Source organism: Nesoenas mayeri (assembly GCF_963082525.1).
Source record: "Nesoenas mayeri genome assembly, chromosome: 2".
Taxonomy (NCBI): Eukaryota; Metazoa; Chordata; class Aves; order Columbiformes; family Columbidae; genus Nesoenas; species Nesoenas mayeri.
The window spans coordinates 137,597,947-137,625,370 of record NC_137543.1 but is presented as its reverse complement, the minus strand read 5'-3'; the positions used below and the strand labels follow the sequence as shown (position 1 = coordinate 137,625,370).

Sequence of the window (27,424 nt, the reverse complement as noted above, 5' to 3'; positions counted from 1 at the left end):
CCAAAAGGAAAATTCAAAACAGAGTGAAATCACGTTCTGCATAACTCCTTACTGCTTTCAGGAAAGGCCAGTTTAAACAGGTACGACTGGGTGAAAATTTCAGCAAACTATTTTTTAAAACATCCAAATCTGCAAGGAAATGTGGGGTGAGGTCAAAGAAAAGCAGGAACTCTACACCAGGAACTTCCCCACCCTTTGGTACAACCTCTTGGAAGGGCTATCATGTTACTGTGCTGCCTGCCCGAACTTCATTACAATGCTTAAATCTAAGATTAGCGGAAAATTAATCAGAGGCAATTAAAACAGAGCCGTGCTGAAATACGATGGGTTTATAAATGTGAAGTTAAATTTAAGTCCAGATCTAGCTAGGGTTTTTTGAACCAAAAGTTTACAATTAGTTTAGATTATTTTCAGTATGCTGAAAATAACTACAAATACAGTGGTTCAGAGGAGAAAAATACATGTTAAAAATACCTAATTATTTATAGTATATTCTGTTTCATTATATTAATTATGGTAAATAAACTTTAAATCTAATTAATTTAACAATATACATTTTATGTAAAAAGAAAAGAGTTTTAAATTCAATCAAGAAAGAAAAAAAGTATTAGGAGCTTCTGAACTTGTTCTTAAAGAAGAAATGTGATTGTTGTGCTTTTTACTGATGCAGGTAGAAACCCCCTTGAAAGTAATGGAAGTCAGATTCCCAACTACAGGGAGAAGTGACCTCCGAGAATAAATCTGTTAGGAGTTCAAAATGTGTGCCATGTGTTTTCAAAGCTAATATGAGCAATCATCAAGAAGACCATCATTACTTAACTATCTCAACACACTATACCAAAACTTTTCTGTGTAATAGTAGTGGATTTTTGTGTTTGTGTTTTCTTTTTGGTGTTGTTTTGTTTTGTTTTTCTTTTATATGTGTGTGTGTGTTTTGTTGGGTTTTTTGTTTATTTGTTTTTAAAAAATTGTTTTCTTTTGTTTTTTTCAGACATCCATGCAGAGATTTTTTTTCCCTGGCACACATACTCAGTTTCATTTTACCCACAGCTCAGCCTTCCTTGCCAGGCAGAACAGAATTTTATCAGATTTAGGTTTCTGAATAACGAAAACAAGAATGATACTTTCAGTCTCCTTTAGCCTGCAACTTAGAAATGTCTAAATTTTTGCAAGAGATGTAAGAAGTGTGAGAATTGCAGTCCATACATCCTCTACCTCCACTGCAATGCCACAGAGAAAATGCAGCTCAGATGTGGACTTATCTTTATTACTCTCTGAAACATAAAATAAATGTTGTAAGTAGCTTAATAAAACTATTTGCACTGGATCGGTTATTTGGCACAATTCCTCTGGAATTTCACATCCTATTCCTTTATAAGAATTAATTCTGGGATTTTGTACTTTCTAGATGAACTCCATCTTAACTGTATCTAGTTTTTATGTTCCATAGCAGAGTTGAGGCTGTCCAAGAAGGTCCAATATGTTTCAACTTTATTATGATTACTATGAAGTCTCTAGAAATATGCCTAAAATTGTCTTGACAAGTTAAATAAAAGCAGATCTGTACGGGGTCTGTAATTGTACTGTGCTACATGATTTAAACTGCCTAATAGTGAGCACACACTGAGCAGCTGAGAAGGGAAAGACTGTGTGTGCTCAGAAAAAGGAGGGAGAGCAGAAGAAAAGGTTAATAAAGTAAAATGTTTTTCTCTTTTCTGCTGAAAATTAAGCCTCTGGTTTACTTATATAATTGCATTACTATATGCAGACAAGGAACCTATGTGACATAGTTATTTCTTTTTAGTCAAGCTACAATAATTTTTCTGGTTTTCTTAATATTTTCTATGTAGTTTATGATCACTCTTTATTCTGCATCTCCTTCCTGGTTACTTCCAGACACACAATGTAAATTTTTCAATTAAATGTGGAACTGCTTTATTTAACGAACTAAGCAAAATGACTGTCTCACCGAAAAGCTTAGTGCTAAAGGCAACACCTCAAAACCCTCAAAATAATATTTACGCCACTTTTACAAACAGTTTTCATTTGGTTAATAGAAGTCAAAAATAAGAATAATGAACCACTGCTGTATCAAAAAAAAAAAAGGTTACTTTTAATAGAAGCTTTTAAGTGAATGAAGTTTAAAAGAAGCAAGAGCCTAAACTCAGTATGACTAGTGATTATTTTTTATTTAAAATGTAAAATAAATTGAAAGACCATGAAAAAAAGCTTACAGAAACTACAAGATCATTGCCACTGAAAAAAAAATAAATTAAGTTGTACTTACAGCTTACCCAAGACCATCCTTTTATTAAGGAACCCCCGAAGGTAAGTCACAGCATTAGCAGAAATCAAACCTAGCATATTCGTGTACTTTTTCATTCAAGGAGGTGAAGTCAGATTTGTGGTTTAGACGCTCAGCAGATCTTAGCTCTACCGTATCATTACACTATGTCTTGGAACCAAAGCTTTTTACTAGTCTAATAATGATAAGGGTTATCTAGGATTTGCATGAATTATGAGAGTCCTGAATGCACAGCAGAGAATAGAGTTCATGGTGGGTGTGAAAATTGTGCAAATCTGGAAGTTACATATATTTTTATGGGTAACAAACACCAGATTCACTAGGAAAATTTCTTACAAACAAAGGAGATGGAAATTCTGAGTTAGTAATTTACAACTCTCCTTAAGATTCTGTAAAAAATATAAAGGTTATACTTTTAATTATATTCTTGGGGGTCTCAAAAAAAAGTCTCAACCAACCTATCACTTTCATCTTCACATAATAAAAAGCCATGAAAGAGGCTGTTAACTGAACTAAGTGCCACAAGGTCATGAAGTAAAAGATCTTTCTCTTCTTTTTTTTTTTCTTTTTTTAGGAGAGAAAACAGTTTACAAAACAGAAAAAGACTTGTTCAATGAAACAATCAGCTTCAGTTACAAGTGCAAAAGTCAGCCATGTGTACTAATTCTCAGTAATTATGATGCAAAGTGAACTCCTTGGGGGCTCAAAAGTCAACGCCTGGCAATGGTTGGGCAAACAGCGAGTGGAGCTACTCAGGTGATACTGACCCCTTCAAAGCCCTTTGTGTTACTGAACAACCCAAACCATCCAAGTATCTGCTCTGTATTAACGCTATACTGTGCTCACAGGGCTGGTATTTAGAACATTAAAATCTAGTGTGCATCCCAGCACACAGCCCTTGCATAAGCAATGAACAGAAGCACGGAACAAAAATTGAACTTCTTGAGTTTGTAACACAATCACAGCTGAGAACTAGATGGGGAGAGCAGAAAGGCGATAGGGCAGGTGTCTTTTATAAAATTCATCTAAGTTGGCTGCCTCTTTTTAGACTCTTAACACATCATGCACTCCTGTCTTACTGCCTCCCACATAAGCGATTACTACATTGTGAAATGAGGCAAAAATCCAAGACTGAAAATTTTCAAAAGCACTCAACAGTGTCCTTACTGTCTCCACAGTGAAATTGCAGGTTTCACGTTGGTTTCACGGGGACAAAAAGTTAGGCCAATATGATGCTGAAAGCTATAGGAAAAATCCTCTTTGGCATCTCATATTTTTTGCATATATTTACCCCCAAAGAAACCAGGCACCACTTGTAATGAGAGTTTCTGTTGCTAGTCTGAATTGGGTTTAAAATTACAAAAAAAGAACCCAAGGACCACCTGCAGAAAAGACAAGTTGCAACCTATCTACCTGGCACTAGACTATGCCCTTAAGTGGAGTGCTCCAGTTAAAAGAAAACTCAGGGCATTCTGCCACCGCACGTCTACTGCTACAACTTCACGCAGCATCTCATTGTTAATATATATCTCAAATACCAAGTAGGACAAGCCAACATTTACAGCACATCTAAAATAAACCTCAAACCACCTATCTCTTAAAGCAGATCCTTAGTTTACAATGAACTACTGCCAAAAAGCCTGCTGCAGCGTTCTCATGAATGACAGGTCTCTGTAAAGAGTGCTTTTTGTACTGCATTTAAAAATTCACAGCAGTCTGTAAAAATAAAAACTCTAGATCAAGTGACATTTTAAATGAAAATTTTGCTGAATTCTCTATGGCTGCTATGTTCGTAAGACATTTTATTAGTGTAGGGGGCAAATACATTTTACTCCGCAAGCACTTTATTACATTTTTTCTTCATTTACGGCATGCTTTTTATTTAGGGCTTTAGAGACCCACATTCTTCTCTCCCTCCCCTTCTTTTTTTCTCCCCTGAATGCTCCTAGAGTTACAGAACAAGGGGATCCTACCTGGCAGTCTACAACAGGTCAGTGATCAAACGGAGCAGTGAGCAGCCAAATCCTGCCCCATCTCCTGAGAATTACAGACAGCCAGGGCTTCTCAGCCTGCATCGCACCCGAGCCGCTGCACCCCGAGGCTCAGATAATCGCCGCGCGCTCTCTGCGAGCACACACCGCACAAATCTCCGCACCTACCGACGTTAAGACACAAGCATTTGTTTTAAAGTTGCTGCTCACGGTAGTTTTCGACATAGGTAGAAGCTGCTTGAAAATGTGACCTCATCTGTCTTATGACAGCAGAAACAAAGATAGATTGAAAATATACCAACACTGCTCTGCCCCAGTGATCAAAGCCGGTTTAAATAAACAGTGTTCTTTATCTGTAAAGTGCACTGGTCTTTGAACAACTATTCATTTTACCTAAAGTATTTACATTTGCTTGAACAAAATCAATACACCAGATAAAGTAAGCTGTAACACGAACAGACAGAACTAGACCAAACCATGGGGTATTATCATTTACCCAGTAATATGCCAGTTGTTCATTAAGATCCTACTTTGTGCAAGCAAAACACTCTTAAAACTTAGTGGGTTTTAAATACAGCCTACATTCAGGAATGCATTATGTACCGAGTTAACATTACACAGCCTACGTCTGCTGTGAACTCAAAGAAGCATGAGTAGTTTTTGCCATTTCAAAAAGCCAGTATCACTGCGAAAAGTGAAAATTAGTGGGCGCAATAACACATCAGGAAAGAAGTGACGTGGCAGAGTGGGTGCCACAAAGTAGTAACTAATTATTAACTTCTGGAAAGGTTAGCATGAATCCTCTTTAGGCCATAAGCTACAGCCGACATGAATAAAGACACATTCTTTATTAAGGAAACAAACTCCAAGCTGTGAGAATTATACAGTGCAGTTAAAAGGCACGATGCACAGAAACATTTACCCTTTCATCAAGACCGGCTGGCCTATCTAGGAAAGCACAGAGATGCTCTAGCAGAGTCTGCTCTTGAACCGGATCTGTGGTTAAACAGAAGCCTTAGTCCACATAGTTAATCTTACACACTCCACTTTCATGAATCTCATATGAAGGAAATTAAAGATACTTACGCAGCCACCAGCAAGAATTTCTGCAGCCAGTGGGACAGAGCCGTCTTTAGTCATAAACTTATCTCTCACAAAGTCATTAACCTTAAAAAACAAGCATTTATGAAAGTCGATAAATTAAAAGGCTGGAGGAAACACTCATCACCTGCAAATTCTGTGCAACTGAAAATGCAAATACATCCCTGAAACTACCAAGCTAACAGATATCAAACAGATCTTAGATTTTATATGAAATATTGTAAAGCTGACTACACTTTCTTTTTAACAAAGATCTGCAGCATAATTCATTTATTTATTTATTATTGAAAAATATAACAATCACTAATTAAATAAATCATTATCTGAATGTTCATGATAAAACCGTTTAAGATTTTAGAAATGCTCACTATATTTACAAATCTAAATATATTTCAAATTCATATCAGAATATTCGATAATAAGTTCTAATACAGTAGCAATTCAATTAACAGTATTAAGTACCTTTCTTTTTTAAAATTACTAACTTTGGTGAATAACCAATACATTAAGATTGGGTTTTAATAATAAGTTATTCAGTGCCTTAAAATCATTCAAGAAATAACAAAACTACGGAAGTAAAAACATTTTGGTAAAAAAGTCTGCAAACAAGTTCCTTTCTTACCAACACTTCATTACATGCTCATATCATCTCCTGTTGTGCTAGAATTAAACAAACAGGATCCATGTGGAGATAAAAACCAAAACCCCTCCAAATCCAATACATAATTATTCCTTTTTGCTAAGAAGTAAAACCAAAGACCTGCGCTACTTATAAACAGGCAGATGAGCTGAATAAGTTGAATAGGCCTGTTTTATTTTGTAGCAAGACCAATAATAAGTTTTCAGTAAGATTCTTAAAATGTACATATATATATATTGCATGTGACTTGTATGCCACTTGTAATGTTCATAAGTCAGATATAAACAGTTGCTTTGTGCTTTTGTAATTAAGTTTGTATCAAGCAAATATGATGGAATGCACTCTACCGTGTTGCTGACAAATTAAGGACAAAAATCTTTAATGCGCTAATTGTAATTAGATGGACTTTACAATGTGGAGAAATGTGAAAATAATCCATTTGCAAACTTACAGTAAGTTTTATGGCCTTCTCTGGTGCTACTCCTAATAGCTGTGGTAAAAGACCTGTAACATGGAAAAAGAGAATTCAATGCATCGAGTAACTTGGTATTAACTAAACAAATCAACAAATATATGTAGAGATCACCACCTAGAAACGGGCAATTTTTACAGCAATTTTGTGTTATTATATTTAATGAGAGTACTTAAACATTCCATTTTGAGAACAAACTTTGTGCTACCACTTCAAGTCAGAGTAACTGCCTATATTCATGTTGCTTTAGGTTTTTTAAATCTGTGACATTAGCTCACTTTAAATGCTAATAGATTTGCCAGCTATGTTTCAGCACTTTGTCTTACAATAACATTTATTTTTTGCATCTTCACACATAAATTAAGACTTTCCATTTAATTTTGTGAGATGCACGATGCATCCACTTCAAAAATCACAAGTGCAGTACCTTTTCCTGGCAAAAACAATGGCATTAAACGGCAGGACCCAAGGGGATAAGAATCAAAATAATGCAAAACATTCAAACATGTATGACTGCATTCTTGAGCACTTTGCCCAGCTAAGTCACCAGTTCTCAAAACAAAGGAAGTTATGCTGCTTCTTCCCAAGCAGGGAATTTCCTATTTTATTTTGTTGGAAGGGATGCACTAGAGAACTGCAAGCGAGAATCTCTGACTGCTGGCTTCACTTGCCTGAAGTGAACCGTCAATATTTTGCAAACTGTTGGACAACACATCTTCAAAATAGGCAGAACTTACCAATGAAGTCTGGGGTTAAAATGGTGTTGCAACTATACATCAGCATAACAAAATTAGGACACCATTCAGAAATGTGAGAAAATCAACTCAGCTAGAGTCCCTCTGTTCCAGTAGCTCAGGCAGCACCTTTGAGTACTTTCTACAAACTCTGACATTTGGACCTCTCCATGGTTTTATTTTTGGGGAAAGAGACAACAATTAAGGTTCCACTTTTAAGAGCTAACTTGCCAAAAAGCATTTCCCAACAGCTAAATGTCAGGACAACGAAGAGAAAAAGCTACATGCACTGAATCAGTGTATTCTTCCATTCTGCTACCATCCATCAGCTTTACTGATTCCTACTGATGCTCTTAGTAAGGAAAAAGCATTGGGGAATAGCACCGTTTGGCTTGTGGTAGCAGAAGGGCCAACTGTATTTATATAATAATGCCTTTAAAATTTTAATTGCGTATACACACCTAACATCTACCCAAGACAACGATGTTAAATTACGAGCATATGGCTGCATATTCAAACCAAAGAAAAGAGTAACACTAAGTTCACATACAGCTGCTCAAAAAACGACATTTCTGCAGAGTTAAATTTCATAAGTTAAATTTCAAAATTTGAATTTCTGAATGAGTTTCAGTTGCACAGGTGACTTGAATTCAAACTTCAACGAAAACCCATTAAGACTGTTGGAATTGTATAATTAAATATTATATGTTTACAGCACTACGAAGAAAACACAAGGATATTAAACAAATAGGATTTTTACAAGTTTTATCCGTACACAGACCAAATTCTCTTTGTAACTGCTATGATATTTACATTTTGCTACAGAATATGTGTGGCTTTGTATAGACACTATGGCTAATGAGTTTGTATCTTCAAAGCTTAAGAAGACGTTCAATTTACTTTACAAGCACAGTACCTGATCCCAAGTCTAATCTAGTAGAATTAGAGCAGGTCTGTAAACAGATACCTAATTTCAAGAGAATCTGGAGATCATTAATATATGTACATGTATTATTACACTAAGCTAGATGAAGCATAACTTTCAAGTTATATTGTATCATATACATTACAGAAAAAGACAATCTTAAAGTATACAATTATTAAAATGCTCCAGGTGGAGATCTGTATGAACCTCCAGGTTTGAGAGCTATATAAGCAGGATAAATCAAATTCATTTTCACTAGACAGATCTGAAGATGTCCTTTTTACCATTTTTTATTTTTCAGCTCCTAAGACTTTGCATTTGTAAAAGGAACTTGTAACATCTCAGGAAAAACATGTTTATCTTGGCACAATTTTTTCCCATCTGGTCCATTCCTTTTGCCCTCAAATCTGAATGGGACTCTTATAACTCAAAACTTTCCATAAAACTTCAATGTAGAAAAGAAAGATTAAAGAGAACAAGTAGAAGTTACAAAAAAAACCCCACACCACTAAAAAAACCCAACAAAACAAAACCAAAACACAACTGAAGAGCCAAAAACCAAGAGCCTTTCTCTACTTCACACACGATTTTATAGCATGAAAGTGCTTTGTAAGTTTAATTACAGATAATGTTGTATATGCCTACTGCAACATAGCATATAGTATTCCAGAAAAGGTAGCATTAATTTTAATACTACGTCTCACAGCCTTACCAAATACCAGCTAGGTCTACTGTCTCCAGCAGTTTAGGAAGGACTCTTTGTTTGCTCTCATACCTTTGTAACAAAGCTATACATAAGTGGTACTTGCACATTCTGTATGTTATGACTATCAAAATGGAATTATCTTTTCTTTATATTTTTGATGGGAGCCCTGAAACATTGTTGAAAGACTGGGAAGAAAGCAAGCACATCAAGGAACACATATGAAAATACCATTTTTCTGTTGGGTTTATCCTGACAACACTGGGAATTTTTCAGTGTTATTACACATTAGCAGATCAGCAATATGACATATACACAGATGCAGGACAGGCTCAGAAATATCTGACAGTGTCTTAAAAATCTATGCCTCTTATAACATCTGAGAATAATGTTTTGCACGTAGGTGGCCTGCTAGTATAGTACATAGCAAACATTTTAATGCAACTCATTTTTATATATTCAAGGCTCTTTAGTAGCAATGCCCACATGTTTGACACACTGTTGTAGTAGGATTCTATGGGAAGGTGTGGGTGTATGTGAGAGGGGGCACTGAGAGCTGCATTCAGTTCGTGACATCATACCAGTTACTTTGTGAAAGTAGCCTAAATACATTGTGAATGTACACGCGCTAGTTCATCCAGCCCAGCTGCTGTGATGGCACCAAGTTTAAAAAGTCTTATTTGGCCAAAATATTCCTTCAGACATCTAACAGTGAAGTTTCAGTTTCACACTGAGTAATGGTCGTGCTTTTCCTTTCATATTAGAAAAACGCACTGACTGAAGAAGTCGTTGCTCGGCTGAAACCATTTGGACATCTGATAGAAAGGCAGTAACAGAATACTGCCAATTTTTTCTCCTACATGATTTACACTATTAATTGGACAATTCATCACCACTTCCCATTCAAGCACTGTTCACTCAGACTGGAAATGGGCTATTTCTTGAAGATTTTGTGCTCTGACAGAACTTTGGTTTGGGAACAGGCTTGTACTTTCATTCCACAAAAGTGATACTTCATCACATACTTCTGGAGGAAAGCTTCTGTCATAGTCATCTTGTATCATTAGCATGGGAGTGCACTGGTATTAATGAATTTGGATTATTACATTCTATGATTAGAAGGCATCTGGAGTCACTGCAGTGCTAGAAGCATCATTGGAAGAAATAAAACTAGCAAGTTCCTTAGCGGTTAATGATCATGAGTGACAGTATCCCACAGCATCTCCTGTCTTTTTCATCCTCTAGAACTGGCATTAACAGCCTGGCTACTGAACATTTTCATGAGTTACATCTTATCATCTCTGGTAATTAAATTTCCCATAAAATTTCTATCAAGTATAGGAGAAATAATCTCTACTAGATGCATGGCTTAAGACTGTGAAGCATTCTGTGACTCATCAGGTGGACTTCTGATTAAAATGGTATTAAGAAATGTAGGTGACCTCATCAGTTGGAAGAGATGTTGACAAATCACAGCTTCAAAAATTTTCTTGTATTTGCATATATATAAACAGCCATGAGTTTCTAAATATGTATTCTAGGTATAAATGCAACCACAGCTGTGAATTATAGGTATATGAGTATTCTTTTAAGCCATGCTGAGAAAGAGACAGATGAAAAATTTATCTTAGATTTACAGTCTAAAAAAAAATGCATCTTACAACACAGCATTCAAATACTGCATATTATAAACATTCTACAGAGGTTTATATGCTGTTTGTTTTTGTTTTTTTTTAAATCAAAGTATCTCCTAAGTGAAAACACTGATTATCCTTAGAACCAAATTCATATTAAACAAAATTTAGTGCTCTCTCTATATCCACAAGATGGTGTAATTTATCCTTATCTGAGATGGTTGCTTAGAACATGGTGGTTTTGCCCTTTTCAAGTTTGGAATAAAATAATGATACAAAAAAGAAAAATCGCTTCACTTCACTGGATGGAAATACGTGTCTTGTATTAAACGTATCACCTGAAATGGCTGAGTTCAGAGTAGGGTTTATAACTCCTGCTTGCTTTCTTGCAGTGCAGCATGACAAAGAGTCCACTGCTTCTACTGTAATTTTTTTTAAAAAGGGTTTGCAGCACTATTCAGCTAATCACGAGAACTCAATCAATTACTCCTCCCTTCTCTAGTGGGGAAAAAAACCCCACATAACTCAGAACCCACCACTGTGTAAGAAAGTATACCAGCTACTGATGAGCAGTAAAATGTAATGCACTCTGTAGTCTGCCTTACCTGACGTAGTATTTACAACAGGAATGAGATGATTCTTGCTGTAACTTTACTGCATTAAATTGGGCGAACATACTAATCTATAAAATGTTCCTTTCAAATTTTTTTGTCCTCTCAGGCTTAACCAGAAACCTTCATTCTGCACTCAGTTGCTCAACCTTCTCCAATATGATCTTCTAAAAAATCAAGCAATAGTCCAGATTTACAGAACTGCACAGAGGAAGCTCCACAGTTTTAAGGAGTTTTCCTCATTTGTCTCTTTAAAAAGAGAAGTTAAATCAGGGTGCCCTTTAAGCAGAGAATCTGTAGAAACAACAGGTCTCAATTTGCCTCTGAAATGATGGTGTTCTTTGCCATCACACGATTTCTACTATATAATCCAGAAATGAGATTATTGCCCTGCATTTAGAAGTTCAACTCCACCAAACTGAGTTTTCACTATTTAATACTCCTCAGAAGACTGAAAAGTAGTAAATAGGATGGGGAATAGAACGACTATACTGAAGAAGGTTCCTAAAGTTCCCCAAATTTGGCAATGAAAAAAATCACTCCAAAAACACGACAAGCAAATGGATTCAAGAATACGCATTTATGACATTTCTGAGGTTTGTTTTTCCAGGTGAAAAAATCACTGTGCTTCAGAGTTTCAATGAGACAGGAGCAGATAATAGTGGAATTCTGCATATTTATTCTTTCAGGATCCTGGAAGACCCAGACATACATTTGCAGGGAATACATTTTGTTCTTCATACAGTAACTGGGACTTTTTACAATTTCGATTGCTATAAATCCTTACAAAATACAAACCATATCAATACTGTTTATTAAATTACTGTCTTGCTTAAAAAAATCGCCTCAAACTCAGTCAATAATAACAGAGCCTTCCCATTTCCAACTGTGCTGAAATAATTACAAAGTCTGTATTTTGCAAAGGAGCTACTTTGTATGTTGAAGAGTGCAAACCTATCACACCACTTAATTTAATGTTGTTTCACATACTGTCTTATAAACAGTTAAGGTTTTTTTCAGATGCATATAGCTTTGCCAGATCATAACAATATTTTTCTGAAATCCTTCATTCTTTATTCCTGACTCAACTGGTTCTAGCAATGAATTTCTGTCATTATAATATTCTTATTTTCAAAAGTTTAAAAGGGTTCCTAAGCAAGCTGGCTAAAAATGAAATAAAAACCACAAGTTTCAAATTCTCCCCAATGAATATGGCAGAGGGGGTAAGAGATCTCAATAACTGGGATACTAGAAATATAATTTGCTTTATGTCTGTGGCAGAAAACAACTGCAGTCTTGTGGAGTAGTTCTTGATTCTTTATGACTACTTCCACGTTACCTGAACTTACACCATTGACACCATAACTGGGACAAGGATAAAATTAAAAAGAAGCCACCATCTACCTGCAGGCACTTACCTAAGATACTCAAAGCAAGGATGATTTACCTCCTGAATACAGTAAATGAGTTTGTGGAGCTTTCTTCATCGACTACAAAGGGAGCTCAGAACAGCTAACTTTATAACTCCGGTGCAGTAGTTATGTATATACAGCTCAGTGGGTTGAAATCCAGCCAATCTTTCTGGCTGACTCAACAGTGACAAGTCCAGAAGAGGTATACATAAAACTCAATAAAGATGAATATTCCCAATGACTAGTGAAGCACATGCAACTGGTTCAGAGAAACATTTTTGTCACAAAAGATATCACAATAGGAGATCTGGTTAATAAAAAGGTACTATATTGTCTCTATTTTTTTTCTGTTATAAATTGAAAGAAAACAGATAAGAAAGACGACTGAAACAAAAACGGATGATCTCACACCTGCCAAAGATGACCAAATGTTCCTGGTACTAAGGGCTGCTTAGGAAATGAAAACATGACTAACGTATTTTTGCTGTAGAAAATTGCTGCTGTTGCCCTATTGCAGATGAGGATGGAAAAGACAGGCCCTACAGAAATTTTCTCATTACACTGAGGTTTTAATTATCAAGAAGTTTGCAAACCCTTCATCTATAGCAGAACAGAAGCAAAAACACAGACCAGGCAAAACTGAAGTCTTAACAAAACAGACTTAAAAATCATGAGTTCCACTGAACTCTTATTAGAATCTTATCATTAGTATATACCAACTTCTACACTTACCCCTATAAAGCCCAAAGAAACCTTCGTAACGTAGCACTTTCTTGAAGCAATCAAAGCTGTTTTTATACATAAGTTCTCCCACAAAAGAGCCTGTAGAGCGCTGGTTTTGCATTCGAGTTTTTACCAAGTCAATTGGGTAGACTGCAGTGGCTCCAACAGCTGCAAATGAAAATCAAGCTATAAGGACACGTTTTTGCAGTGTTTGACTGCAACTGTCATCTTTCACACTTACATCTGAAATATCAGTTGTATCTTTTTTCTCCACAGCATATTCTGGATACATTAAACTACCTCCCACAGATTTAACCAAAAGCATTTCCTGGACCTATATCATTACTAATCTGATTCTTCTGAACTGGTTTGGTGACAAATCAGACAGGAACATCACCTGCAAACTCCAATGGCTCGTAAATTCCAAAACTCTCGTAGACCCAGATGACCTCTTCCCCTTCCACCTTAGTCATCCCATCCCTTAGACACGGCTTCAAGGGAAAGACTGAGAAGACTTCCACACTTCAGTGAAAGGCAGAAGGGGAAGAAGGACAGAAAAAAACAAGAAAAAACCCAAATGGGGAATACGAATATTCTTTTGCTCAGCCAACACTAACCTCCAGCAACTGAACCAAGGGCAAACCTGTACGCTGATTCTGCAATCTGGATGAGAACAGGCCGAGACAAATCGCCTGGAGCTTTCTGTCGAGACAGGATTTAAAACAAAAGGAAAAACAATAATCAGAACATCATATTTCACGAAAGAACATCTCATGATCAGAGAGATAAAAGTATAAATATACCTAGAGAAAACCCTACAATACACTGAGGATTTTGGTTTCAATTATTGTTTCTTTTCCACTGATTTCTAAGTGCCATATAATGTAGCCTCTTCAGAGTGGAACAGCAAATAAAAGAAAGACTGATACTACAACAAAAATATATATACAGCTCTAAAATCAATGATCCAAATGTGCATACGAAGGCACACATATTGCATACTAAGTGATTAATTTTCTACAGCTAAAAGCAACTCCAGTTTGGAATTTCTTTCTACTGTCTCCAAACCCAGGTACACCTATTATTTCTCAGGCTATCAAAACAAGTATGTAGCATTGTTCATACGTGTTAGCTAAAGGAAAATACGGTATCATAAAGCACCCCCAGAATTTCATTTTGCTCACAGTCTACAAGTGCTAGATCCAACCCCATGAAAAATAAACTTCAGAAGTGCTCCGGACTTAAAACTGCCAACTAACAAAAGAATTATGAAAACAGATGTTCTGCAGGGGTGTTAGATCTTCCATACTTGCTAACACTTTTTGTAATCCTTTTTTTTTTTAGCACACTACAAGTAAAATGTCAAAATAAAAATATGGATATATTTCTTCTTGTTAATGTGTTCAGATGTTAGCTAATATTCAAATGTAGCTGGAGTTGGCCAGATAATAAATTGAAAGTATCAATGTAGCTGAAAACCTTCTCAGTCTCAGCACCAAGCATCTGACATTAAAAAGAACTGGATGGAAAAATGAAAAGGTAGGATACATATGCAGAAGAAATGGTAAGATTTAAGCAGGCTTCTATGTCCTATCCTCTTAAAATGGCATAAAGCATAAAAAAAAAGATAGTAGCCCCAAAGCAAAAACTGAAGAAGCTGCTACTTTCACCATTGCATTTTTGGCTACATTTTACTGCCACCTATTGTAACTCACGTTATTTGATATTCAGTCCAGAGCAAATGCTTTTAACACCTTTAGGAGTCTTCTAGGAATAGATGGTGAGCTTTTGGGAGCCAACTCGTTTGAATTCATCCCAGCACAGTCAACATTTAGTCACTGCTCAAACAAACAGAAAACCACCACCCTAGATACTGTCCTGGGGCGGCGGTGGGGGTGTTCACATGGCGGGGAAGGAGAAAGAGAAGCAAAGCAGACGCATGTGTACACACACACACACAGGCCTGGCTTATGGCCTGGTAGTCCTAAAAATGTAGCCTGCATCAACCCATTGTGGTCAAACTGGCGTCTCCGCACAGACCCAGAGCAGGAAAAAAACCCAACAAAAAGCCCTTAGACTCACAAGACACAAAGTTAAGACTGCCTTAAAATAGAGACAGAGAAAGAGAGAAACAGAAACAGAGGGTTAGTTTTAAATCTATCTGTATAGAAACTTGTATAAATAAAAATGTAAGATATGCTAAAATAATATGAAATCAATAGGCTTGGCATTTAAGGAACAATCCTATTTCTTTTTGTCTCAAACACAAAATAGTCAATTTTCTTTTATATCATTGAAAGTCAATTCCTTTAGTTTTTGGAAATGCAGAGAATAGTAATGCTTTTACTGAAACTGTGATGGTAGACTAAACATATTCTGTCCTATTTTGATATTCAGCAAAGCATAAGGCAAAGGAGGGAGAATACTCTGAAGCTGGGAACACGCATGTGTGTTCAGAACAAGAGCTGTCATTTAATAGGTTAGATGCTGAATTTACCATCCATGTTTGAAGCAGGAAGTCTTATTTCCTCATTAAAAAGAATAGAGAGCAACAGAATCACAAAACATAAACACCTTAATTAGGTATACACCTAATATTTACTGAATGGCTGGATGACACTCATATACATTTTATCTTTCCAAAATAAATTACATTTAACCTGTCAAAATGCAGCCCAAGAGAAATGGGCGCAGAGAAGAGATGGAAAGGACATTACAAAGGTTAAAAATAAATTCTAAGAAGAAGGTACTCCTCACAGGTGTTACAGAACACAAAAGTAACCTAGCTGACAACACAAAATGAGGTTGGCTTTCTACCTACCTGGCACTGGAAACAGATAATAGGATCATATTGGCTTCTGTTCTTACCTGCCTCTGAGCCTCGGCCAGGTTGTAGGGCAACGTCCCCTCTTCCAGAGGAGCGATTCTCTCAATATCGGCTAACGTCATGCGCCTGAGGAAATCAATTCAGCTGAGCATTTGCTTAGAGATGGCTTTTCAGGTCACAAGCAGCTACCTGCACGTGATCACTGCACTACACTCTCCTGTTCCCCCAACACCACCTCCCACTCCTTCCAAAAAGAAGAGAGTAGGAAAGGAAAGAGAGGAGGACGGATAATTCTCCACTTACCCACGGGGTTCATATAGATCTGCTAACTGAAATAAGATGTCAACTTCCATGGGTGTAACCTGACCAAATTTCTGAGCTGCCAGAACAAACTCCTCTGCAACAGAATAAAAATACAGAAAAGAAAAACTAATCAAACCAGAATAAATAATCCAGAGCACCCCAGAACTGCTTTGTATTTAAGTACTAAGTAGAAGATGCTGGTGGGGGAGGAAGAAGGACAATAAAAGTGACCCACCACAAAAGTGTTCCTGCCACTACATAAACATATGCTTTAAATGGTCTGTCCTTCATGCAAGTAAGCACAACTCTCTGGTTTTAAAGTTAAGCGCTATCAGCAGGATTTAGGATATTTGACATACGGTATCAATCAGTTGCAGGTCAGAGGGAAAAAATGAAATAGAAAGCAAATAGAAAAAAAACCCAGGAGTCAAGAGATGTGGAACTTTTCATGCATAGTCCCAGTAGGCCACGTTAATGAAACTCTGGCATTGCACGGGGAATTCTCTATAAAAGTGGTTAGATATAGTAGATAACATCTTGTTCCAAGCTTGTAGATCAGCTTACTGTGCTGCCAATACAAGTTTATGGAATTCTTCAACTACCCTTGAAGGTCACTTTAATAGGCTGCCAATTTGGCAGGAGTCCTAGGAAGTTTTTTAAACTTTTAAATATCTTTACATACTTTCCTCACCCTGCCCCCACCACCAGTTTACTAGGACTTTTTTCTCATTGAAACAAAATGAAAAACCTGGAGGGTAGACTCCACCAGGAGTGTACAGAACTCAGCGGTGTACCAGGGGACGATAACGAGGGAGAATTTCTCCCCCTCCCATTGATTTAAAAGCATACAGATGAGCTCCTTCCCCCCACCCACCCCAACCAAACGCCCAAGGAGACTTCCAGACTGCAAACATTTCTACCAACCCTTAGTGACTTCCACATCTTTTCTATTTCCAGCCAGAGTACTGTAGATCTTTCTAATGAGCTCCATGTTGTTAAGGAGAGAATTAAATCCATTAAAATAGGAAAAGCTGACCTGATGGGAAGTGGTACCTCCAGCAGCCTAGAGTAGAGACAGTAAAAGAAGAAAAGAGAAAGGAGACTGTTACAGGACTATGAAAATCTTGAAACAGAGGTTTTCAAATAATGTTATTTTACAAGAGCGACAGTAGCACAGAGTTGCTTTAAAAACCAAAACAAAGCAAACCAAAAAAACCTCCAAAATAAAGAAATCTATGAAAGATTCTTATGTTACTGAAACTAATCATGACCAGAATGTAAAACTCTCCCCACCCTACAAACCTAAACAGATACATATGCAGGATTATAACAACATAACCAGTAGTAATTTACAAAGTTCAAGTTTCAGTACTGCTTCAGTTGGAAATGTTTCATAAGTTGGTTTATTTCTAGTAATGAGGAAATCTACTTCTGCATGTAAAGTATAATACTCTACAGAAAATTTCAACAAAATCAAAACATATTCTGAAAAGGTCAACTGAAACATTTACATTCACAGGCATTTCAAGTCATGGAAAACCAGCAGTAAGCTCTCAGGCTTATATAAGGCACTCAAACAAAATGGGAACAATAAGGTTTGAACAGTTATTCATTCTCAAATGAGAACTGAGCCTAAACCTTTATTTATTTTAAAGTGGTGTTGAGTCTGCACACAGAAAAACTACCATATAAAATCCCTATTTAAAGTGTAAGATCAGTGATCAAGCAAATTTCTGAAAACAATGCACAAGCTTGCCAAAATTTAATTAACCTTGAGGGAGAACCAAAAATCTTATTGTATGTTTTATGAGAAAGTACATGACCCAGGAAAGCTGATAACAGGACTGGGGAAAGAATCAAGGAAGGAAGTATCAGATCTCATTGTCGGTCCCTAAATCTTCTGGCTATACATTTGCTGTACGCTTCTTCCAATATTCTGTCCAGAGTTTGCAGTTCTCATCACTTCACACATCTCCCTGGAATTCTCCCTTGAAAGTCAAAGCAGAACAGACTTCTTTAAACCTGGATACAACAGGACTCTTGATTACTTGGAAAGTGCTACTACAAGTTCCCAAGATTAGAAACTACAGTCAAAACTGAATGTATCTTAATTTTTTTTTTCTTCAGTAACAATGCAGAACTGTAGTATTTAATTTGGTTTATGCACTTTAAGCTGAAAAAAGTGTATACTCAAGTGTAACAACTATTACTTAATATATAATGTCCTTGGGTGATGCTTCAGTTCATACACTGTCCCAGGTGCCTGGAAAACACACTCAGGAGCTTAGAAATGACATTACAAAGCAAGTTCTTTGAGGATGTCTTCGTAAGTGGGATTCAATGGCATTTTGACATATTTTACACAGTCTACTATGATGGAATGACTGGAAATAGTCAGGCAAACCCTGCATTTGTAGGTCACGACTAAGGTCCATCTACCTGCTTTATTTTTTGCCTCAGGATACCAAGAACATTGAGGACACATATTCTGCAATAAAGGTTAACCTTCATATGTGTAGATAATAACTGCTGAACTTAAAAATACTCATCCATAAGCCAGTCTACATGCTACATATAGTGGTCAAGGTACATCAAAAAGGAATCCCACATCTGTATCCCAAATCTTTTCCAGTTGGGACACCAGAATTACTCACAGCTACTAGACATTCTTCTACAAATGGAGTCAGCATGTGTGGCCGGATAGTGACCATAATGTCCCTGAAGTCCATAGCTGTGACTCTTCCAGCCTGAGCATTGTCCCTCTGCACAAAAGCTTGTTTCGCATGTTCTAACTGTATCTCCTGAAAACATATGGGGGGGAAAAAAAAAAATAAGAGTTAGATTCAAAATCATCACCTTAATAATTAGATTTTATATAGCTCAACCCTACAAAACATCTCATACTTAACAAAAAAACATTACATGTAATCTAATTTTAATTGGATATTTTATGCGTAGCATTCAGCCTTTTCTATCAGTGGCATACATGGTATCTACCATCATTCAGCTCAATATCTAGGAAAACCATCATGATTTCTCTGCTGTCTGGACATTAGGTCATGCAATTCCTTTAACAGAAATGGAGGGCACGTATCAACACACCAGCGCAGGTAATCTCCCACTCATGAACATTAAAATGTTCCATGATGTTTATTATCCAGTTTATTGCATGCGTCACAGCAGGTCAGACTACTTTCTGTAAAAGTGTTTGCTAGTCCTTGAACGAGGACAATACAATCATCAGAGATTTCCATGTAGACACCCACTAATCTTTAAAGCATTCCCTCAAAAAGCATCCTCATTTAAAACATAGTTATTTGTCTACAAAAGACACCAGCAGTTTAATTTAGAACTCTGTGTATTGTGACTGATTAGAGATCAGATCTCAATATTTCAGCAGTAGTAACAGGCAGAGATCAATCACAAGCATTATCTGATGCAACCAGCTGATAATCTCATTCTGTGATTCAAATGTACCCCTGAGAGAAGAGGGGAGAAAAAAGGCATTTAGTCTCTCAAAAAGGTATGTTTTTCTACTGCGACCTTCACCCTTTCTTCCTAAATTACTGTTAGACTTTCTTATTTTTTTATTTTTCATTTAAAAGGAACAACCCTGCACAGACAGTAACTTGATAATACATACAAACTTCTTGTTCAGTACTACACCTTTATCACCAAAAGGTATTTCTGGTTTTGACATAGTTAAGACTTCCCAATCTATATTTCTTTGCTGAATGGAGAAAAACAAATAATTGCCGTGTCACCCCTTTAAATTTCACAGCTTGTAAAAACGTAACTGGAAATACAGTGCTTAGTCTGAATATATATTCAGAATCAGTTATTCAGAAAATGGAATCAAAGTATGTCAGCAATACTAAGCAAGTCTTGCAGTGGACCATGACACTACCTTATTGTTTCCATTATATCTGCAAATATATGCCTTAAAAGTCTTATTAAGCAAAGACTCAGGCTATTCAAGAATCACCGGCACAATGTGCTCACGGTGAATATGATCTCTGGTAAGTTTACATGGATCTCACAGCAGCATTCAAGGGAATGAAGTGAAGGATGAAAGGCAAATTCAGCCAGTGTAGGATGAGACCTGCCAGAGGTCACCAGCCCCATCCTTCTGCTCACACACACTGCCATTCAAATTATGCTTGTGTTTTCATTTCAGCCTCCCGACCTCTCTAGCTTTAGTCCTTATTTCTAATTAAAAGACTGTACCCTGACCTGCAAGGTATGATGAAAACCTCCTAAATATATCAGGCAGAAGGATGAAAGGGGCTGGGGGAAAAAGACTGATCAATATTCCATGACTACGTTTCACTCACAGAATTATTGAGAAATTTCCGCTTTTGATGAGAAACGCTCATGGGGGTTATAATTTGAAGTGTTACAATTTCAGTTCTGTCACGTTTCTTTTACATTATAGCCCCCTATGTGGAGGTGTTACAATTCAGCAATAATATTCACTCTGGCTGGATGCTGCCATGTAAGCTCTTGCTTCACTCCAATTGTGACTATAATTTCAGCAGAAATTTGGAAGCAGGCAATTTTGGGAGGTTTATGGTGGGAGGAGCACAAGAACACAAAAAAACTTCACCAGCTTGAGGCAGGCAGCTACTCAGGAAGCAAAGAGCTCTGAAGAGGAGTTCAGTATAATAACTCTTGTATTCCTAAATACTCACCACCTGGTAGGTGGAAACATCTGAACAAATGAAGAAAAATATTTGTTATTAAGTGGCAGCATCACTAAAGAAAAAATAAATTGAATTTAGAAGAAGGATTACATGGGAAACTGTGCACGTTGCTTTCTTCTTCTTTCATTCAGTCCGCTTGAACAACTGAAGCTGCTGGCAGTGTTGTACTGGCAGAATCCAGCACGCAAATGCAGTAAAAAACCTGAATCACTTGCAGAAGTCCAATCTGTCACCACCTGTGTACACCCATCGGTGAGTTTGACGGCCCGTATACCATCAGTGGGACCTTGGCTGACGATGATATCTCAGCCACAGATGCAAAGCGGGGCTTGTGTTCCAGAAAGACTTATTAAGCGAATGCTTCTTGTCATCACCCAGCTAATTGCAAAAAGGCTGTTAGTATTATGCCACAGTTGAGAGCAAGCAAAAACATCCCATGCACTCCGTCCTAATGTGATTCCTTTCAATGTTCTTGGCACATGTGGAACCCACTAGAGAGAAGAGTTATCCCACTTGGTTACACACATGGTCAAGGACTCCATGCTGCCATTTGCCCATATTTTTGTTGGCTAGGAAAGGGCCACTTAGCTGTAGACAGACAGCAAGACAAAACTCTGAAAAGGATGATGTCAGTCTTCTGGAGCTCCCTGTTCACACCTCCTCCTTAGTTCAGAAATGAAATGGTTTAAGCATATCGCAAATAGATAAAGAAGGCTCATCCCACCTTCTCAGAAAGGTAAGGTCTTTTTAGGCTATGGTTATTTTGAGCTGTGCTACGCATTTTCCAGTTGCAGAAAACAGCCCAGGGACCATCAGCCATAGAACATTCCCAAACCATGACCATGGCAGCAACACGGGATACAAGAACGTGTAGAGAATTACATGGTAACACAGTCTCAAAACTAAATTTCACCTATAAAGTCTATCACCAAAAAAACCTCAACAAACAGATGTCACTTCTCTAATCCATGTACATTGCATAACAATGTAATAAACTCTTTAAAATGTTTAACTCAAAAGAAAGGCTATGTATTCCCTCAGTCCTCAAGCCTGAAAGCTGAGACATCTCACAGCTTGACTACATTTCGAAATGAGGCTCAGCAGCTACTAGCAATTTATGAGGGAAATCTTTATGAGACGTTCATAAAATCGCCTATGCTGTGTATATGTGGCTAATACAAAAAAATGCCACTCTAAAAATATACTGAAAACCAATAAAGTTGTAGTGTTTAGAGATGCTATCTGACTTGCAATAATGTCTGTTGTTTCACCTATTTCAGTCCAATACTGTTTACCTAGACAGATTAAGGTTTAAAGAACTACAATCCTCATTACTTTGCAATACAAATTACACATCCTAAAGAACCTTCTCTGACTAGACTGTTTGTAAACTTAGATATACTTAGAAAACAAGCTTCTCTCTTGATGCTGGAAGTCCAGAATTCTCCCAGGCAGCATAAGACTTTGTGAAAACTTAATTTGCACATCACGGCAGGCATGCTGGCACCAGAATTTTCATGAAATTATTTCCTATCTGGGGATTTTACCTCAGCTTTCACTTACAGATCATCAAAAGCTTCTTTACTTTCCACTTTGATAGAAATTTATGTTTGTGTTCCACTCCGATGAATCTACAAGTCATCAGGTACAGCACAATCCCTTCCACCGGAGTAGATCCTGGGTTTCAATTATAAAGAGTACTACTTCATCAACTAGTATGCTGGGTACAAATAAATTCCCAGACAACGTGGAAATGGATTTACCAGGCCCACATTTAAGCATATATTAAAATTTACCCTGCAGAATACATTTTACATTCTGAGAAAGGGGCTAGTGTTGCTCTTCATGAAGCAGACTTGCCACTTAAGTGGTGATGGAACACAACCATATCCAAGCAGACATAGATGTGACGGATATGTAGTGGAGACACAGAAGTTAATTTCAAGCTAGCAAAATGAGAAGTAGGGTAAAACAACACACCTTGAGCTCTGGGTTGATGCAAATAGATTATTAACTGTATTAGAGCCAAGTAGTTCGGAGGCTATACTTTTGGGCATCTCTGTTACTTGAAACAAAAAAAGTGCTGGCAGGATATAAATATTCAGAATCCCATAAAAACTCTTCTTATTTAAAGCCAGAAGAAATCCATCTTGTGCATGGATAAAATATATGGTTATTTCCCATGTACCTTCAGCTTTGCCAGAAGTGATGATTAGCCCAAATGCTGCGACAGATAATGAATATGTAACAACTTTATGTGGCATAACAGGACTCAACATGAATGAATTTGAGTCTAGCTGGATTATTTCAATAAAAGTTGCAAATTGCATTGTACTTACAAAGCAGTACCTGAAGCGCCTTACAGAACCATCTGGCCCATGTTAAGTGCAATGTGAAGAACATTCACACATCAGGAATGCAGAAAAGGTAATCTGGTATCTACTGTGCTCTCCTGCTGTCTAAGGTCCAAAGTCAAGACATCAGACCAAGGAGACTGACTCATGCACAGGCAGAATGTCAGAAGGAAAGGCTGAGTACAAAGCGTTACAGAGCTTAAAGCAAGATCTCTATGCCTGTGAAGATTAACTCTCCAGTTTGTGCTGAGAGTCATTTCGGAGCCCAAAATTCGGTATCTATAATGCACTGCTGCAATGCAAGAATCAGCAAGGAAACTTAAGTATTTCTAAGATTTACAGTTCTATAAAGTGGGTAAAACGATGTACCAAATTATTGTGACTGAATGAACATCCTAACAGACTGTACTGATAGCGGTCGACTTCAGCAGAGTCTTAGGACAACTAATTTATTTCAAAGTCCTTGCTGCCTTCACCAATGTTGAGAGCATCTTTATTAGCAGCCTCAGAACTTCTCCTGAAGGCATCTCACTTCTCTAGAGGACACCCAGAATCATCATCCTTATTCTCCATGTGTATGCTCTTCCTCCTTTTTTCTGTGCTACACAGATCATCACCAGAAGGGCTGTCTGGCTCATGGGGACCACTGACTCTGCACTAGCTACTCTGACTAGCTAACATTTCCTTTTGCAGTACAGGCAGTTAAAAAATAAAAATGAAGCAGGGGCAAGACACATCAAACCCAAATACAATTCTCTGCAGAATATGATCCCAGCCAAGAAAAGTCTTTTTAGACAAGGAAAGAGGAACACCCTTCCACAGGATGACAAAGTCTAGTAGTTAGGATTCATCTCCAAAGTTAGAAAGCTCCTGCTTCTGCTCTTGCTTTTTCTAATTCAAAGAAAAAACACAAAATAAACAAAAGACACATAGAAAGAACTCAAATCTTCCAAATAGCCAGCCATGAGGTTAGGAGGTCTTTTAGGCTTGTAGCTCTATCTCTCTGTTCCATTCCCTGCTCTGTGCCTTTTATTTGGCAAAAATGTGTAATTTTTTTCATTCTGGGTTTTTCTTAGGTTTTCCTCCAAACAAACAGATGCCGGAGGCAAACATGACCAGTACTCTGTTAAGACTGTGATTTTGATCCACAAAAATCAGGATACATGAACACGGGAACATGTGGCCAAAGACCTTTTTTTCTAATCAAGTAACATATTTGCTTCTTTATCCAAAAGAGGTTCTAGTTCACTATTCTGTCACAAAACCGGTCTATGTCTCAGCTACTTAGGAGTTACAATAGTCAATACAAAACCTAAGGGAATGCGATTTAATCATATGATATCTGACGTCCTCTTCATACAAAGTTAATTAGGCTCTGTTCTACAAAGTCAATTTGAAACATTTGTCTCAATAGCATTATCTTAATTATTCCTCATCAAAATGATACCACCTCCTACTGTGAACTAACATACTTGTGTAAACAAGAAAAAAAGAAACCTTGCCGTTTTGAAGCAGATTCCCATTTTAAAAATCTCTAGTGTAAATACTAATACAGGCATTAAGTATTCAGAAGGAATACAAATAAGAAATTCACGTGTTTTACCGCTTCAAGTATCACTTCTCCTGCTGAAGACTATTTTTAACAATACTGCTGAAATGTAGATAATCTGTTTATTTTTTTATTACCACAAGGTTTTGTTTTCTATAACAAAGTACCCTAAAGTGTGAATAGCCAAGAATTCCTTGCAAAAGAAAGACTGTATTTTATTCTCTATATACCACATTTCCCTGAAATACTCTTAATTCAAAAAAGGTCAAAAATAAAGAATTGTGTGGAAAGGGCTTTGCAGCAAAATACCACCTTTATTGGATCTCAGCACTGAATGAAATACAAATTTGGTAAACATGATGTTTACAGACAGTACTTCTTCTTAATACCAGTTGGGCAACTGGGTCCAAAATGTTCAATACTGTTATTTGCTATTCTTGAACTCATTTGATTTAAATACATAGGAGATTTTAAGACACTGAGGTCCAGAGTTTTGATTTCATGTCTCTGTCTACGCAATAGTGTATTAAAAAAAAGGTAATCTTCCATCTTCTGCACAGATATGCCAAAAACAAAAGAAAAAACAAGCAAAAAAACACAGCTAGTCTGAATCAGCAATTTTTCCACAAGCATATCCTATTTATCAACACACTATTAAAGTCCAGTACCCTAACTGTAAAAGTGTACACTGTCTTTCTTGCAAACACTTGGATACATGCATTCTTCTTATTAATCTTGACAAACTGTATTGCATTAGACCCACCAGTAAAAACTGGGTGAACTCCGCATATGTTAGGTGTCTCTTTCTATCCTTTCCAAAATGCAGCTGTACGAACTCTGAATTCCAGTTAAAAGGAATGTGCTGATGAATTGTGGTCTGGCCAAAAACTTGCTTAGCATCCTCTGGGAAGAAAGAAAAATGTTCATTTAATAATAAAATAACAATAGATACAAGTACATATTAACACAAGTAAAACCAAATATGATATTTTCTAACAGGAAATCAATACTGTTCATACAATTGAGTAACATACTATAAAGCAAATCTGATTTTTTTTTGTTTACCAAAATCAAAATAAATGAAAAGTTTTGAACACCCTCACAAATACAATCTCCGAATAATCTCTTTATTTCTGGTTTTATACTCACAACATTTGATTAGAAGAGACTCAACTAGATATTTCAAGTTTCAAAGTCAAGCAAGAAAAGATTAAAATTAAAAGACAATTTATAAAAAGATAGCTAAACAATTTTCAGCATAATCTTTTCAAGCTGCTAACAATGAAAGTTTCATGTCACTATAATTCAGGCTTTTGTATTATTCCCAGAGTTCTCCACATTCAAACAAATCAACTACAAAAAATACCAGTATTTCAAGATCTGCTCTTCTGTAGTTACCTTCCAGGAGCAGTGTTGGGCAGGGCAGGACAAGGGGGCCATGGTAGGCAGGGACACAAACTTATCACCATCTCTGGCACTAAGCAGACTTTAACCCTAGACCTCTGCTACAAGGAGGAGCGCAGTGTGACAAGTTTGTTTGATCATTCCTAAAGGCAAGCTTCATAGTTTAGTTCAGCTTAGCGGTCGTAACTGGGCAATGGTGTATTACAGGTCTGGCAGACTTTTTGGTAATACGTGGCATTTTCAGTGAAGAAACAACTATTTGAAACACACCAAGTTGTACAATCAGTAATAAGGATGACACATTGCTGGAACAGGACTGCACATATTTTAACTAATGGGAACAGCAAGAAGATCTGAGGAAGTACTTGTCTCACACGACAGCGCCCACTTCAGTGTGACAGTCTGTCTCAGCCAAAAATATAGGGCAAAGACACCTTCTGAAGACAAGCTCAAGGCCAGAGGTTCCCAGCTGCTATATACCTTTCTAATTGCCGTATGACTTGTCCAGCAACGCCAGCCAAGAGCCAGTTCTTGTCTCCTGCTGGTTCCTGCAGGCACCCAGAGCTGGTTCCCGGGAGACATTCCCCATCCCTAGGCAGGGCCAGGAGCTGGTCTCCTGCTCCCTTCACCTTTGTGAAAGAAAGACCAGGAGCCCAAACCCAGAGCTCCTGTCTGTCTACCAGTAGCAGAGCTGGAAGCCAGTTCCCAAGCGTGGCTGGTGCCTGGGGGCAGGGAAATCAACCCAGCTTTGTGCCTGCCTGTGCGCAGAACAAGATGGGAGCCACCTGGCTGGAGCCAGCCTCCGCCTGCGGGGCAGGCCCAGGAGCCGCCTTCCAGCTCGCCCCAGCGCCACAAGAAACGGTGGGAGCCGACTTCTCGGAGCCGTGAAGTCCCGTCTCCTGAGCAGGTTGGGTTCTGGCTTCTGGTTCAGGCCATGCCAGCAAGGCACGGCAGCTCTGCTGGCCTGGGAATACCCAGCCAGGGTGAAATTCCCACTTTCAGGCAAGGAAGCAGGAAAAGAGAGAGCAGGGTG

The 27,424-nt window shown here is 37.5% G+C and overlaps 1 protein-coding gene across 2 annotated transcripts in view; it reads right to left on the bottom strand.

Annotated features, from left to right (window-relative positions):
• The window catches only part of SLC25A13 (solute carrier family 25 member 13), a 99,737-nt gene that overhangs the window by 23,077 nt on the left and 49,236 nt on the right, over window positions 1-27,424 (bottom strand). For both annotated transcript variants that reach the window (XM_080339694.1, XM_080339695.1), the window contains 9 exons: window positions 25,751-25,890; window positions 19,036-19,182; window positions 17,306-17,444; window positions 16,382-16,475; window positions 16,120-16,204; window positions 13,869-13,953; window positions 13,261-13,419; window positions 6,489-6,541; window positions 5,383-5,463 (listed from right to left, as the gene is read on the bottom strand). In XM_080339694.1, coding sequence (XP_080195820.1) covers window positions 5,383-5,463; window positions 6,489-6,541; window positions 13,261-13,419; window positions 13,869-13,953; window positions 16,120-16,204; window positions 16,382-16,475; window positions 17,306-17,444; window positions 19,036-19,182; window positions 25,751-25,890 — 983 coding nt within the window. The remainder of the gene's footprint in view (window positions 1-5,382; window positions 5,464-6,488; window positions 6,542-13,260; window positions 13,420-13,868; window positions 13,954-16,119; window positions 16,205-16,381; window positions 16,476-17,305; window positions 17,445-19,035; window positions 19,183-25,750; window positions 25,891-27,424) is intronic.